General features: G+C 54.4%; 1 protein-coding gene across 2 annotated transcripts in view; it reads left to right on the forward strand.

The window, feature by feature from the left end:
• Window positions 1-16,371, forward strand: part of RGS10 (regulator of G protein signaling 10) — a 39,116-nt gene extending 22,745 nt beyond the window's left edge. For both annotated transcript variants that reach the window (XM_040992022.1, XM_040992023.1), the window contains exons 4-5: window positions 5,986-6,129; window positions 15,910-16,371. In XM_040992022.1, the coding sequence (XP_040847956.1) occupies window positions 5,986-6,129; window positions 15,910-16,056 (291 nt within the window). In that variant the 3' untranslated portion in view covers window positions 16,057-16,371. The remainder of the gene's footprint in view (window positions 1-5,985; window positions 6,130-15,909) is intronic.
• The last annotated feature ends 266 nt before the right edge of the window (window positions 16,372-16,637 follow it).

Consider the following 16,637-nt stretch of genomic DNA (forward strand, 5'->3'; position numbering starts at 1 on the left):
TGACGTGTTTATTTCCGCCAGGCGCCATCTTTAGGCCACCGCGTGTGGCAATCAACATCACCTCGTGTGGCAATCAACAGTTACAGAGAAAGGGAGAGACAGTAGCTCACTCCCTTAATGGCTACAATGGCTAGAACTGGGCTGGTTAGGAGCTAGGAGTTTCTTCTGGGTCTACCATGTGGGTGCAGGGGCTCAAGCATTAAGGCTGTCTTGTCTGCCTTTCTAGACACATTAGCAGGGAGTTGGATCAACAGAGGAACAACCAGGACTTGAGCCACTACCTGCATGGGAGGCTGGCACCACAGGTGGCAGCTTTACCCACAATGCCACCCTTCCAGCTTCTGTGTCTTCATCTTTTTTTTTTTTTATCACTACTCTAAGGTTTTTTAAAAGTTTATTTATTTTTATTGGAAAGTCAGATTTACAGAGAGGAGGAGAGACAGAAAGAAAGATCATCTGCCGATTCACTCCCCGAGTGGCCATAATGACTGTAGCTGGTTCACTCCCCAAACAGCTGCAGTGGTGGGGGGTGGGGCTGAGTCAGGGTCAAGTTGGGGTTCAAGCCAGGAGCCAGAAACACAGATGAAGTCTCCTACATGGGCAGTAAGAACCCAGTCATTTGAGCCATCCCTGCTGCTTTTCAGGGTCAGCATTAGCAGGAAGCTGGAGTCAGGAACGGGAGCCAGAGCTCGGGCGTTCTTATATGGAAGGGGGCATCTCAACTGGTGGCTCCATCACTTCGCAGAATGCCAGCTCTTAATGTTGCACTGTAGTTTTAAAAAAGACTTATTTACTTATTTTGAAAGAGTTATAGAGATATGATAGAGACATCTTCTGCTGCTTTTCCTAGGCCATTAGCAGCTGCAGAAGTGGAACAACTGAGACACGGACCAGTTCCCACGTGGCTCACAGGCAGTGGCTTAAACTGTTATGTCATGATGCTTGCCCCTGCACAACATTTTAAGAAGTTTTATGCACAAAATAAAATTTCATGGCATGAAATTTTCTACTGGTGGCATCGTGTCAGCAGGAAAATCATTTTGGGTTTTGGATTTTCTGGTGGGGGATGTTTAGCCTGTTAGCCGCCTGAGACAGGGATCCTGGCAGGTAGGCATGTGAAAGCCGCAGAGTCAAAATGTGCTCCCCCACCTTCCCACGTCTCTGATAACCTTATAAGTTCTAGATTGACACTCGGGTTTTTGGAGATTCTCTTGTTGAGTGTATTTGTATGTAAACTTTGTTCTCGCTTGCTTGCTCCGCTCTGGCTGGACTAGGGCCTTCTTTTCATCGCTGTGTCCTAAGCCGTGTGGTGGTGCTGCTTGCCCCTGAGCTGCCTGTAGGCCCCTGTAACCTGGACACGCACGGTCTGGGAAATGTGCTCTGAGTTAGCTCAGTGGCTTCCCTCCTTCCACGTGCCTCCCAGGGATGTCCCGTGGCCCTGGATCAAGCCTCTTGGCCTTGTGGTCCCTGCTCCTGGGCAGTTCACCCTTTACTCTGTTCCTGCTGCTGTCTTCGCTTGCCTGTGGACCGCACACTCCTGTGAGTGCACAGAGGCTGTTGGGTGGCCTGGGAGGAGCTGGTTGGGCTCCGCCTCCTGGATTTCCCTCTAGCACCCTTCTCTGCCCTTCTCTGTCTTCCTTGCCTCCCCATCGGGCCTTTATCCTGCAGTTCCCCTGAGTCGGGGTGGAGTCTCCAGGATGCACACGTGTAAGGTGGGGGCTGGGAACCTGGGGCTCACTAGCTCCTTCTGGCTGCCTTTTAGGACCCTGGCATCTGGGTTACCCCTCACTGCAGGGCGCCTGGCACACTGAGGTGTGATTCCGCTGCTCTATACTCCTCCCCAGCCCTGCAAGGGCCCAGCTCTGTTCTTGCTGTCTGCAGTGTCACCTGTTCCCTTCCAGCTGCTTTCCATTTCCTGAGCCAGTTCTCAGAAGTGTCCTGGGGTCCTAGGTATTTTCTCTGCCTCGTTCCCTTTCTAGAGCAGACAGGGGTCCTTTCATTGTCTCACGCATTCTCTGCCCCCTGGCCCATCTCTGGCAGACTGACAGCAGTGGGGAGGGGGTGGGCTGATGGGGGTAGAATCTGGTGACAGGATGTGGGGTGAGGAGGCGTTGAAGGGGATCCCCTTTTGCAGCTGTTGGGGGTGGAGACTGCAGGACCTGCAGGCCAGGAGAATCTGCTCCTTCCCTTTGGGGTGAGCTCAAGGTGTCTGGACCATCAGTGTCCACACTGGTAGACTCGGTTGTCTTAACAGCTTACACACTTGTGAACTGCATCAGGTGCCTGGGTGCGATTCGAGTTTCCTGGTGATACAGATCCTGGGGGAGGGAGGGCGGATCAGATAATTGGCTCCCAGCTACCCAGGTGGGAGAGCTGCCCTGCTTCCCAGGCTCCAGGCTTGAGCATTCCAAGTGTTTGAGGAGGGAATCAAGAAGCTGAAATTTTGTCTCTAAAAAACATCCACGTTGGCCTCTTGGCCAGCTGCTTGGGGAAGGGTTGTGCTGAGCCTTCAGGTCACAGGTGGCTGGAACAGGAAGGGACTGGGGGTGGACTGTGTCGGGAGCTGGAAGGCGTTGGCAGTTACAGAGAGAACCAGACTCTCCCAAGCCTGAGGGGACGAGGTAGCGTAGTGAATGGTGGGCAGAGCCCCCCGCCAAGGGGAGTCCCTGGAGCACATCAGTGAAGGGGGAAGGAAGTGGAAATGTGGGCACCTGCTCTGAGATGTGACATCCAGGCGGTTTCTTGGCTTTTGTTCACTGGGGGCAGTTCAAGTGCTTCCCTTGATGAGGGAGAAGAGCCAGTGTACCCAGCAATGCCCCTTGGGGCTCTGGGCAGCCCACAGCTGCACCCCTGCAGGTGGGCTTCCTGGGGCTGCTGGCAGAGGGCACCCAGTGCAAGAGACGAGACGTGCGTTCCTGGGCAGCAGGCTCCAGGTGCTGACTCCCGCTTGAGCCCTGGCCCACAGCCAAAGCTTTGCCAGGCCTGGGCACAGGGGCGGTAGGAAAGGACAGTCCCATGGGCATGAGCCAGGAAGCCTGTCAGAGACAGACAGGCCCTTCTGCGCAGTGGCGGGGGTGGGGACGGCCCCGGGACATGTGTGGTTTGTGCTGTGGCAGGTGCACCTGCAGGGTGAGGAAGAAGCCACCTGCTCTTCCCCCATCCACCAGTGGGTGACTTCCGTGAGTATGCTCCTGATGGCTACACTAGGGTTAACAGCTCTGGAACAATCTACCAGAATAACAGCACAGCCTGGTTTTTGTTTCCTGTCCAGCGTTCTCGACCCGGCAGCAGGCCTCCCCGTGACTGGCCTGCGGTCGCCAGTCTCAGGGTTTCCCTTTTCTGTCACGCTTCCTAGTCCCACCGAGATAAGCCTGTGCAGCTGTAGTCATGGACGCATGCTCTGTCACCCTGCCCTGGGCACCACCTTCTGCTCAGGAGGGGGCGGCCGGCCGGTGGGAGAGGTAGGAACCCAGAGTGTCCAGGGCTTGGAGACCTGCAGCTCTGGTCCTCTCCCACCCCCACCTTGAGCCTCCCCAGTCTTATCACATTTGGAGCAGGGAGCACTCCTGTGCACCTGTGCACCCTGGCCCCTGGACCCAGCGGAAGTGGGTAGGTGAGTGGAGGGTGGAGTGCTCGCTGCCCCCGGAGACCTGCGTGGTGTTCATTCCTCTGAGCGACTGACATTGGACGTTTATGAAGTAACTTTCAAACAGGAAGTGGTTTTTCCAAAAATATTCCTTCCTGACAGAATGGGGATGGGAGGTCGGGTGGGGGGTGGGGAGAACCGTTGCTCTTTGCAAAGCCAGACATTCGTTCCCCAGTGCTGCTCTGCCTGGTCTGGAACCACCGAGTCTGCCTCCAAAGGCCCCCTGAGGCCGGCGTGGGTTTGCTGACTGTCACGGAGGACCAGGCCCCCTGGCTTTGGGGGTTCAGTTGCCCCTGGTTAGCTGCCTGCAAGCACGAGAAGCCGTCCTTATGGGGCGGTGGAGCTGGATAGTCACTGCGGCCTCCTGACCCAGAACCCCAGTTACTGAGCTTTCTAGTGGCTTCCCCAAGCCCGGCTCCTGCAGCGTGCTGGAGGCCCCAGGTGGGTGCTGGAGAAAGGCAGCTTCCCAGAGCCCTCCCCCTGCTCCCTCCCCCCGCCTCCCGCATAGCCTCGTGGTCTCTGCTGACTTCAGGGTGGGGTGACGCGTTGGGAGCCACAGCCCCAGTTCTGCCCGCCCTGGGGGCTCTTGCTCAGAAAGTCTCCTTTTTTTTCTGAAAGAAAAAACTTGCAGGGGAAGTCCTGAAGGAGAAGGCCCTATGATTCTGTCACCTGCCGGCTGCCCTGGCCTGCCCTATCTGTCAGCACGTGGGCCTGGGCTGGCACTGCTGGCTCTGCGAGAAGCAGGAGTGCAGATGGGCCAGTGACAGTGGCTCTGCTGTAGAGACATTTGAGGTAGCCAGCTGGGTGGTCCTGCCAAGGGACCAGGATGTAGGCACCTGTGCATCTGGGAATTCAAGCAGGCAGCAGGTGCTCCCCAGGGCTCACCCTCAGTACCTCATTCCTGGGAAGAAGGAATCCCTGCCCTGGCAGGCTGGCAAACTGCACAGCCCAGGAGGCTGGGCAGGCAGACAGACCTGAGATGGCCCCTGGAGGTTCCTCGGCCACTCCACCTGTTCCGGCCCTGGGGCGTCATCAGGGGGAGGGAGCCACACAGAGCGCCTGCTGAAACATAATGGTGTTTATGACTGTAGGGATAAGTGTGCATCGCTGAACTTGATTTTTTAAAAAAGATTCATTTATTTTTTATTGGAAAAGCAGATTTACAGAGAGACAGAAAGAGCTTCCATCTGCTGGTTCACTCCCTAAGTGGGCCACAATGACTGGAGCTGAACCAATTCGAAGCCAGGAGCCCAGAGCTTCTTCCGGGTCTCCCACATGGGTGCAGGATCCCAAGGCTTTTGGCCATTGTTCACTGCTTTCCCAGACCACAAGCGGGGAGTTGGATGGGAAGTAGAGCAGCCGGAGCATGAATCAATGCCCATATGGGATCCTGGTGCATGCAAAGCTAGGATTTTAGGTACTAGGCTATTGTGCCAGGCCCTAATGAACTTGTTTTGCAAAATTGTGCAAAATGCATGTGACACAGAATTGACCGTTTGAGCCATCGTGGGCCCTCAGGATGCCCGTTCAGCCATGTGGAGTGCAGTCATGGTGCTGGACAGCCACTGTCACTGTTGCTGCCAGGACTTGGTGTCATCCTGCACGTGGAACCCCAGTCTCTGCACGTGGAACCTCACGTCTGTGCCCCAACCCCTGGCAGCCACAGCCAAGCTCCCTGCCTGTGGATTTGTCCTGTTCTGGAAGGAATGAAATCGCACGCCCTGGCCTTCGTGCTGGGCTGGGCTTCTTACAGCCTGTGTTTTTGTTTTGTTTTGTTTTGTTTAAGATTTAGTTTTTTCAAAAGGCAGAATGACAGAAAGAGGGAGAACTTCCGTCTGTTGATAACCCCCGATGGCCAGGCCTGGGCCAGTCTGAAGCCAGGAGCCATGGTTTCCCAGGCACATTAGCACAAGTACAGGAGCCAGAACTTGAATCGGCCGGCCCTAGGACTTCTTCCACGTAACAAATTGCTTCCAGGATGCAGGCAGGCAGTAGCTGGGCTCACACCTTCACTCCTTTCATGGCTGCATAATATTCCCATGACTTCTTGCTTTGGAAGAGTCACGGGATGGCTTGTCATCATTTCCAAGCAGTGAGTGTAGCAAGTGTCTGCCTGGACAAGCAGCTACAGACCCTTGGAAGAGAGGAAGGAAGGATGAGGCTGCTGGCCGCCCTCCCAGGTGGAGTCGGGCTGTGCAGTGGCTGCAGGCAGGGCGGCCGTTTCTTCTCTTACTGTGACACTGTCTGCACTTGGCTGGGGTGTGGATGGGGGTGGAGCTGGGCTCGGGTCAGGAAGGGCTGTGCTTGGAGATAACAGCCCGTCCCCCCATCTCCTGCAGATGCAAGAAAAGGCAAAGGAGATCTACGTGACCTTCCTGTCCAGTAAGGCCTCGTCACAGGTCAACGTGGAGGGCCAGTCTCGGCTCAACGAGAAGATCCTGGAAGAACCACACCCGCTGATGTTCCAGAAACTTCAGGACCAGGTATGACTTCCCAGAGAGCCTGCAGTTATCCGGCACACCCAGGGTCATGGTGCTCCAGGAAGGGAACTCAGTCTCCGTCCCCCCCAGGGCAGGACTTGACCTGCCAGAATCGCCCACCCCCTGTGCACAGTGTGAACCAGCAGCTTCCGGGCTTCCACACCGAGCAGAGGGTGCCTGGGGGCTCTCTGAGGAACCAGTGCGGGGAAGCAGCCTGTGTGTGCTAACTGGGAAAGCCCGGGATGCACACTCAGAGGCTCCCAGGGACAGGAACCTGGGCTGCTGCTGGGCAGGACCCAGACGCCTCCACCTGCTTCTGCTGGCCCAACATTGTTGACTGTTGACTGCGTCATGCCATGCTCCCTGCGTCAGAACGGGAGTGTGAGCACCAGTGGGCAGCACACAGCGCTGCTCGTTGCAGGAGAAATCAGGTGTTTTGTTGTTGTTTTAAAAGATGTATTGGGGCCCGGCGCAATGGTGTAGTGGTTAAGGTCCTCGCCTTGCATGCCTGGGAACCCATATGGGCTCTGGTTCTAATCCCGGCAGCCCCGCTTCCCATCCAGCTCCCTGCCTGTGGCCTGGGAAAGCAGTCGAGGACGGCCCAAATCTTTGGGACCCTGCACCTGCGTAGGAGACCCGGAAGAGGCTCCTGGCTTCAGATTGACTCAGCTCCAGCTGTTGCGGCCGCTTGGGGAGTGAATCATCGGATGGAAAATCTTCCTCTCTGTCTCTCCTCTCTGTATATCCGCCTTTCCAATAAAAAAAAAAATGTATTGGTTTATTTGAAACTCAGAGTTAGGAAGAGAGAGACGGAAAGAGAAAGATCTTCCATCCACTTCCATCCTTGGTTCACTCCCCCTAGACGGCCACAACAGGCAGAGCTGGGCTGTACTGAAGCTAGGAGCCAGGAGTTTCTTCTGGGTCTCTCATGTGAGTCCAGGGACCCAAGCACATGGGGGCATCCTCCTCTGCTTTTCCAGGCCTATTAGTAGGGAGCAGGGTTAGAAGTGGAGCAGCTAAAAATTGAACCAGTGTCCTTATGGGATACTGGTGTCACAGGTGGCAGCTTTACTGGCTATGCCACAACACTAATAGATGGACCCAGAAGGGTGGGCAGTAACTTTCTGGCGCGTAAAAGGGAAGGGATGTTCTAGACGTCTATTTACAGATCAGGCAGGGCTTCTGCGTCCGTTTCAACAGGTCGCCAAACTCAGGCAGGCAGCCCCAGGCATCCACAGAACCTGATAAAGCAGGTGGTGGGGCCCGGCCCCAGAGTGACCCACTTGCATCTGAGATTCCCCAGGCCATGCTGCACACACTCACTGGCTGCTGCTTGGTCGCCTCCGATCCCCGGATATGTGTCCCAGCAGCCAAGAGACCTCAGCACTGGAAAAGAAATGCAAACATAGGAAGGGATTTGAAAATGTTTTCCAGTGAGCACAATGGCGAGTGCAGATTCTGGAATGAGATGGGGGGTGTCGAAGCAGCTTTAGCTCCCGGGCCTCCTAGAGGTATCGCTGTTGAGCCAAGGTCAGGGACACGGTCGATGTGGACTTGAAATGGAAGTACCAGTGCGTTGGAAAGGCAGCTCTTGTGGCCTTAGTCATGTGGGGGTGTCTGCCCCACAAGGGACCTCAGAGATGCACCTTACCCAGCCCAGCCCACCATCAACCCTGGCTCTCATGCTCACCAGTGGGAGCTGCAGCATAACAGAGTGGTGCCCACAGTTTTGCTACCAGGTCTGCTCTTAGCCCTGGCTCATGGCACTTGCCAGGGGTACTGTGGTCCAACCTGGCATAACTTGGGCCCAGTCCTGGCACTTGCCAGTGGGTGTTATGGCATAGCTTAGCCAACCCAGATGTTGAGACTCCAAGCCGGTCCATGGGTTCTAATTCAGTGTGGAAAATGCTGCCTGTCCAGGGCATGGTTGGTAACTGTGAAAATGTGGCTCCCAGTTCCCACCTGTGCCCTGGTCCCCTGAGTCAGGGGATGTACAACTGAGGGGGGTGCAGCTGGTGGCCACAGTTGTCCTAACCTCGGAAAGCTGCCTCTGGGCTGCCTTCTGTGCCCTCTGCGCTCACAGAGTGGGCTTCCTGTGGCAGGGGCAGGGCTCTGCCTCTCCAGAGGGGCTGATGGGCGGCTTTGGCTTTGGGGGTCCAGCTGGAATCCAGAGGGTGGGGCTGTCCTTCTTGGGCTTGATTGGTTGGCTGATATCCATGCACCATATCGATTACTTGTTCAAAAGAGAGCTCCTCTCCACTCAGTCTTACCGGTGTCCACAGTGGCTAAAGCTGGGAGCCAGGAACTCAGGCCGGGTCTCCTATGTGAGTGGCAGGACTCGATCACCAAGTTTCCCGGGTCTGTGAGCAGGAAGCTGGAGTCAGGAACCAGAGCTGGGCATAGAACCAGGTGACTCTGACGGGGCCACAGACATGTGGCACAGTGGACATGCCTGAGCTGAAGGGCGGTTGTGTGAGCAGTGAGCCTGGTGACCTCACACCTGCACTATGATAATGGAGGTGCCAGGTTGTTATAAGCATGTCATACAGGACGACTTCAAAGAGATCTGGGGGCTTAGCTCTTTGTTATCTGGAAAATTCTTGTAAGGAAAGAGGCCGTTCTCTGACATCCTCCAGTTCTGCATGCCTGACCTGGTTGTGTGTCCAGCAAGCACTGTGCTGGCCAGAAGCAGAGGCTGCTGCAGATAATCAGAAAGTGTACGGATCTGGAAGGCAGGTAGGCGGCCAGCTTGCAAAGTGCTGGTTTCTCTGGTGAATTGCCATTCTCTGCAGGCAGTGTCATTTTACACAATTTTCCTTTTTTAAAAAAATGAATTAATTTATATTCATTGGAAAGGTAGATTTACAGAGAGAAAAATCTCCCACTCGCTGGTTCACTGAAGCCAGGAGCCAGGAGCTTCTTCTGGTTCTCACATGGGGATGTAGGGTCTCAAGGCCTTGGGCCATCCTCTTCTGCTCTCCCAGGCCACAAGCAGGGAGCTGGATGGGAAATGGAGCACCCAGGACACCAACCAACACCTATATGTGATTCCAGCACTTGAAGGGGAAAGATTAGTCAGTTGAGCCACTGTGCTGGGCCCTCACAATTTTCCTTTTAAAGCCCACTTCTGGGAGATGTGTTTTGGTTCTGGTTGGCTTGCTGGTCTGTGGATGTTTTTTCCATTCATTCTTTCATGCCGCCGGTATTTATGGATGGCCAGTCTCAGTGTGTGCAGTGAGGCAATCAGGCCCTGTCCACCTAGCAGGACAGTAGGACGTATGGCAAGGAAGGTGGGACTTGGTACCTTGGTATACATATGAGAAGACTGACTGCAGGTGAGGGCATGGCCAGCCCGAGGTCACAGGAGGGCACCATGATCAGCCCAAGGTTGTGTAGACTGGGAACAGAACGAAAGTGCAGAACTCTTATTCAGCTTGCTCTTCCCCACTCTCCCATTGTCCCCATGTCTTCTACCTGTTGGTTCACTCCCCAGATGCCTACGAAAGCCAGGACTGGGCCAAGCCAATGCTGGGACCCTGGAACTCAATGCAGGTCTGCCACTTGGGTCAAGTAGACCCATCTACTTGAGCCATCACTCGCTGCCTCTTGGGGTGCTCATTAGCATTCTGATATGGGGTGTGGACATCCCAGTGGGCGTCCCAAATGATGTCTTAGCCAATGTACCAAAAACCCACCCTAAAATGGTTTGTGACAAATTAGTACACATTCATGATAAAATTTATGTGGTTCAGAAGGTGTGAAGTGTAAAATTAGAGTCCCTTAGGCCTAACCTTTATGCCTTCTCCTTAGTGTGAAATTGATTGGCTTGATCTTGATCTTACATTACTGGGAAGATGTAGAAACACAGGACTGGGGCATGGTGTTGTGGTCCAGGGGGTTAAGCCGTCACCTGCGACACAGATGTCCCATAGCGGAGTGTGGGTTTGAGTCCCAGGTGGTTTGCTCCCCATCAGGTTCCCTATTAATGGGCTGGGAAGGCGGCAGAAGCCGGCTCAAGTACTTGGGCACCTGTACTCACATGGGAAACCCAGATGGAGTTCCTAGCTCAAGGTGTTGGCCTGGCCCAACCCTGGATGTTGAGCCTTGTTGGGGAGTGACCCAGCAGGTGGTTCTCTCTCTTGCTCTGTCCTGTACCTTTCTTCCTTTCTTTTTTATGTTTTTGTCATTGGAAAGGCAGATTTACAGAGAAAAGGAGAGATAGAGAGGAAGGTTTGTCGGCTAGTTCATTCCCAAGTGGCTGCAGTGGTTGGAGCTGAGCCGATCAGGAGCTAGGAGCCAGGAACTTCTTTCAAATCTCTCATGTGGGTGCAGGGTCCCAAGGCTTTGGGCCATCCTCGATTGCTTTCCCAGGCCACAGGCAGGGAGCTGGATGGGAAGTAGAGCAGCTGGGACATGAGCCAGCATCTATATGGGATCCCGATGTTAAAAAAAGAACAGAACACTTAAAAGTGTACTCATGATGTGGGCTGTGCTAGAGGAAAGATTTATTATATTTATTTGAAAGATTGGAGTGACAGATAAAAATAGAGAGAAACAGAGATTTTCAGTTCATTAGTTTGTTCCCCAAATAGCCATAAAGGCTGGGGCAGGGGCAGGCTGAAGCCAAGATCTAGGAGTTTCCTCTGGGTCTCCCACGTGTCTTCAGGGGAGTGAAGACTTAGACTATCTACCACTCTTTTCCCAGGCACATTAGTAGAGAGCTGGATCAGAAGTGGAGCAGATGGGTCATGAACTGGAACCCATAGGGGATGCCGGTGCAGCAGATAGAGGCTTATCCTGAACACCATGGTGCAATCCCCTCTCCCCATCCACTGCTTTCTGAGGTGCACTGGCAGGGAGCTGGGTTAAAAGCAGAGCGGCTAAGGCCTGAGTCAGTGCTCCGCTGTGGGATGTCGGTGTTGCAAGCAGTGGCATTAACAATATAGGCCTGTAGGAAAGATTTAACACAGGGGTCCTGCTCCAGTGGGTTCAGGAACACTGATTGACACATGAGCAGCGAGTGGTGAGAGAGGTGGGGGCAAGGCCTTTGCAAGCAGCTGCCGCAGATCCTGGCTTTCTGCATGCATGCAACAGACATAGCGGTTCAGAGTGGGGTGCTCATCTTCCATTAATTTTAGGAGCTTCAATGCTTACACCTTAAGAAAAGATTTCATGGCTGCCCAGACACCCTCAGCAGGCTCCGGTGGGCACTGCATTCTCAGACTGGGAGGTGGGGGGCCTGGGGAAGGCAGAGTGCAGGCGGCATCCTTGCCTGGATGCTTGGCTGGTGCTCACTGAGGTGTTGGGGTTCCCAGACACACCTTTGCAGAAAAAGGAACCTTGAGCTGGGCCCCTTTTGAAGTTGCAGTTTCTTTGAATTTCCGCAGAACCCCAGAAGCAAGAGGCGTTTCCTTTTTGGGAGTTGAATCTGAGGGGTAGGCTGAGCTGGGAGGACCTGCCTCACCCAGGGAGCAGGGCTGGGGATTCCGCTTGCTCTCACCATTTCTCCAACTGGGACCTCAGCCCGGCCTGAGCCCACTCTGAGCAGCTGACTTGCTCAGGCTGGGGAGGAAGCCAGTGCCTGGAATTCAGGGTGTCACCCTGTTGTGGGTGTCAGCTGATACTCTTTGCTAGAGACCAAACCCAGCCTAGAATTCAGCATTTCCCAGCATGCACAAGCCAGAAGGGCAGGTTGAGGTTTGGCTTGTAAGTGGACGGAAGGCTGGCTCCTGTTGCTTTGGAGGACAGGGCATAAAGGATCAAGTTGGAAACACTCTGGGGGCTTCTTAGGGCCACTGAATCCTTGACCTTCACTTTGATGGCAGAAGCAAAGCAGAACAGCCTCCCTGCAGGTGGGAAACACCGTGCTGTTGGGGCTTTGCCTTGGATTTCATGAGAAAGTGGCTCACTCTCCCTCCATCCAGGCTGCTTTTGAAATTCCAATCCCAGCCCTGGCCTGCCTCCCATCTCAGGCAAGCGAATCTGCAGGATGGGAATGTCATCCATGGGGCAGAACCTTCCATGTGGCTTTGGGGCAAGCACGTGCTGTCTATGGATTGCTCTCAGGTTTCCTGGTGCACCTGCTGTGTGCTGTAGCGGGAGGGGTTGGTGGTCGTCACCTCCAGAGCAAGTGCCTTGTCCGTACAGCCTGCACAGTACCCAGAATTCTGTTATTGCCTGGGCAGTACGGTTGGGGCCTCTACTTTTCCCATTGTCTTTCGGCCCCCGAACCAGCCTGGCTGTAGGATAGATAAGGCAGTAATGGATAGAAACACTCTGCAGTACTGGCATCTGGCTCACAGGGGCAGGGACTGCCAAAACTTAAAACCATGCAAAGCCACAGCTGTGTTGGCTGAAAAAAATAAGGCATGAAACTCAGCTGAGAGCCAGAGCTTTCTGGCTGCTTGGCTTTCCAGCTCAAACCAATCGCTGGCTTAGCTGTGCTCCGAGGTCTTCTGCCTCTGCCCAGCCAGAGGCTTCTGCTTGCAGATTTGTCCCTGCTTGCTTCTCTCCTTGCCTGCAGACTTCGCAAGGATTCTGGCAGTGCTGGTCTGGTGGCGGTCACAGTCCAACTGTGGCAAGGCCCGCACTCGCCGGTTCAGCACATCACGGTTCAGTGGACTCTGCTGTGATGCCTGGGGGCTAGCGCAAGTGGGGGTGCGGTGACGTCAGTAAGCAGGCATGCTCATTCCCTGGGCTGTCACAGCAGATGGCTACCACCCAAGGGGCCTGGAGCTTGCCAGGAGCTTGCCCCTGGTAGTGAAGGAGGCCAGGGTCTGACATCGCGGGTTGAAGGGCCTGGCCCCTTCCTGCTGCCTGTAGGGAGAACCCTTTTTGCCTCTTGCTGGTCCAGCCACTTCCTCTGTGTGTCTCTGTCTGATCGAAGGACACCAGTTCTTGGATTTAGGCTCACCCTAAATGTAGAATGATCTCATCTTGGGACCCTTAACCAGCCCTCTATCCAATTAAAGTCACATTCGTTTCTGAGGTTTGCTTACTTATTTACTTAAAAGGCAGAGTGGCAGAGAGAGAGAGAGAGAAAGAAAGAGAGAATTTTCCCATCTATTGGTTCATTCCCCAAACGGCTGCCATGCTGGGGACTGAGCCAGGCCCAAAGCAGGAACCTGCATTTTAAGCCAAGTCTTGTATGTGAGTGACGGGGACACAATTCCTGATCCCATTACCTGCCACCTCCCTGCCATGCACATGAGCAGGAAGCTGCATTTGGACATGGAGCTGGGCCTGGAACCCAGGCAGCCTGAGGTGTGGCTAGAGGCGTGGTGACAGGTGTGCCCAGCAGGGTGCTCCCACTCTGGTTGGTTCCCCCAGCTACTGTATCTTAGGGATGCCTCCATTGGACCTCCATCATGGCCATTTGCCCTGAAAACCCGGACTATGGTCCATAGCTCGCTGCACTGTCCCTGACCACCTTCTTGATGTGGTTTTCTTCTCCAGCCACCGCACCATCATTTTCGCCAGGTGCTCCCATACCGGCTCTGTAATAGACTCCTTGTTGGGCTGTACCAGTGGCCGTGGGAGGCCTGCAGTCCAGAAGAGCCATCAAGCTGCCTAGCTCAGGAGGGTTGCCCAATCGGGACCACAGATTGGCGGGGGGCTGGTGGCCACAGCTGTCCCCCTGGGGGAGGTAGCTCCCTGGGCCTTCCAGATTTTGCATTCACTCACAGCAGGCCCTGTGTGCCTGTGCGGTGGTTCACAGCCCCCTCCTGTCGAGCTGGCCCCTGGTGTGTGTTAAATGGTGTAAGGAGGAGCCTGGGGCAGCCAGAGTCTGTGTCTGAGTCCTCCCTGCACCCTATTCCTCACGCCCAGGCAGCCTCTCCACTCCCCGCTGTCTCTGGCACCCCGACGACCTGCACTCACGCCGTTTTTCTCCCCTCCTTTGAAGTCAGAGGCTCAGACTCACAGCAGGCAAACAGGATGTTCTCTCCCACACATCTAGGTTTCAGACGTTGCTGGCCGCACCGCATCCTGCTCAGGCCGGGTGGTGGGTGCCATCTCTCGTGGAACTGGCGGGGAGGGGGTGCAGCGCTGGGTGCCTTCATGCAGCTAGGTTCTTCATCCCCGCTTGGAGCAGGTGTCCTGAATGATTAGAACATCAAATGCTTAATTTACTGTACATAAGTGCACTGGGAAGGAGTGGGCTTAAAGGATGTCAGGATTGTGCTACTCACTCAACAGCCCCACCTGGCAGTGAGCAACATTCCAGACACTTCTGGAATATTCCACTTGGTTGAGCTTGTGTGCATGCCACAAGGGAAGGCACCAGGGTGCACGGTGTGGATGTTTGCCCTGTCGAATCTTCTTGAGAGTTGAGTCAAAAGGTCTGAGAGCAGGGTGGTGTTGGTGCTGCCTGTGACCTGCTCATTCTGGATCTGGGTCTCTGGGTTGGAGTCCCGGCACTACCTCCAGTTCTAGCTCCCTGCTAACAGATGCCCGGGGAGGCAGCAGGGCCAGCTCCAGAACGTGGGTTTCTGCCACCCTCGTGGGAGTCCTGAAGGGAATTCTGGGCTTACCAGCCCTGGCTGTTGTGGGCATTTGAGGAGCAAGGCAGCCGATGGAAGATCTCTCTTTCTGTTTCTATCTTTATCATTTTAAGTACATTAAATTTTTTTTTTCATTGATTATTTATTTAAGACAGACAAGCAGGGATAAACAGAGACAGAGAGATCTCCCATCCTCTGGCTTACTCCTTAAGTGGCCACAATGGCCATGGCTGGATTAGTCTGATGCCAGAATCCAGTTTCTTCGGGATCTCCAGCTTGGGTGCAGGGGCCCAAGCATTTGGGCTGTTGTCCACTGCTAGCAGGGAGCTGGATCGGAAGTGGAGCAGCCAGGACTCTAACTGGTGTCCATATGGGATGTCAGTGCTACAGGTAGTAGCTTTGCCTGCTATGCCACAGGGCTGCCCTCCTTCCGAAATAAATGTAGTAATAAATAAATAAATGTAATAAATAAATGTAGATCCAAGAGACAGATGAAGAGTTGGCCCTTGCCAGCACGAAAACATTTCCTCTGTCACCACTGGTGGGGCAGGAGAGGAGCCTTCAGGTGCAGGGGCAGGAGTGAGAGCAGAGTGGGTGCTGTGCATAGGGACCCAGCCTGGAGGAGGTCCAGAGGGCGCCAAGGGGGACGTCAGTGCTTGGGAAACCCCGGGACCCGCTGAGGTGCCAGCATATGTAAGCTTCGAATCCAGGGGACCCGAGGCCGCCTTGGGCTCCCTCTCCCAGCTGACACCCATCCCCTTAGCCGCCCAGTGTTCACAGCAGCTGCAGGTCTCCCTCCCCAAGACATGCTCCTGTGGCTGCCCTGTCTGTGCTTGGCTTCTTGGCATCTTAGAGGCTTGTATAAGATCTCAGATGTCAGGCGGGTGGGGGTCTTCATCCCACTGCCCTCATCTGATACCCAGTAACTTTTGAATCACCTGCCGTTGTCAGCAGCCACCTCTGTCCTTGAAGAAGCCTGTCCTTGTGATCTTTTTCCAAGTGCAGTGGAGACTCCTGGCAGAGCTCCTGCGCTGAGAATGCGCATCAAGGCTGTGGGACTCTCCCCTCCCGTGGCCCTGAGCTGTGTCCCGCTGAGCTGTTGCACATCCACCAAGGCCGTGCAGGAGCTCTTGTCTGGCATGGCTCACTCGAGCTTCCCCAATGTTTATCCCTACGTCTCTGTCTTCTTTGGCACACACTAGATATTTAATAAATATTGGCTGGGATGATTCATGGCCTGGGTTAGCCCCAGCTTTCAGCATCATTTTCTTTTCCTTCTCAGATCTTCAATCTCATGAAATATGACAGCTACAGCCGCTTCTTGAAGTCGGACTTGTTTTTGAAACACAAGCAAACTGAGGAAGAGGAAGAGGACCCGCCCGATACTCAAACTGCAGCCAAAAGGGCTTCCAGAATCTATAACACCTGACCCGGCCCCAGCCCCCCAGGGGCTGCCGGCCCGAGGATGCTGGGGACCTCTCTGTCCGGACCGTGCGGGGTTTAGGATCGCTTTGCTCTTTGCAAGGACTGGGATGTACAACCCCTTTTGTGGGATAGGCCTATTTTATTAACTGCTTGACCAGTTTTGCATGACGGCTAATTTTCCCTTAACGAAACAAACCGATAGCTTTGGCATTTTAGTTCACAAGACAGAGATTCCTTCAACACTGGACACTTTGAGCAATTTTAGAGCTTGATTAAATCTCTTGTGAGGCCACCAGGTGAAGCCTATGGCCATCTCTGACCTTGTCCGTGCATGCCATGCCTCTCTGTGGTTCGGGCTCCTGTGTGTCCACAGGTCCACCTGGCAAGTTATCGCCTGCTGGCGTGGGCTGTTAGTTGCCTTTTGGGCTAAATATTTCTTCTCCTCCTCTTCCTTCTTCCTCTTCTTCATTTTTTTTAGTTGTATTGGAAAGCAGATCTGTAGAGAGAAGGAGAGACATAGAAAAAGCTCTTCCATCCACTGCTTCACTCCCCAAATGACCTCAGTAGTTGGAGCTGATTAGTTGA

Source organism: Ochotona curzoniae, unplaced genomic scaffold (assembly GCF_017591425.1).
Source record: "Ochotona curzoniae isolate NIBS_2020 unplaced genomic scaffold, NIBS_Ocur_1.0 contig_66, whole genome shotgun sequence".
Classification (NCBI taxonomy): domain Eukaryota; kingdom Metazoa; phylum Chordata; class Mammalia; order Lagomorpha; family Ochotonidae; genus Ochotona; species Ochotona curzoniae.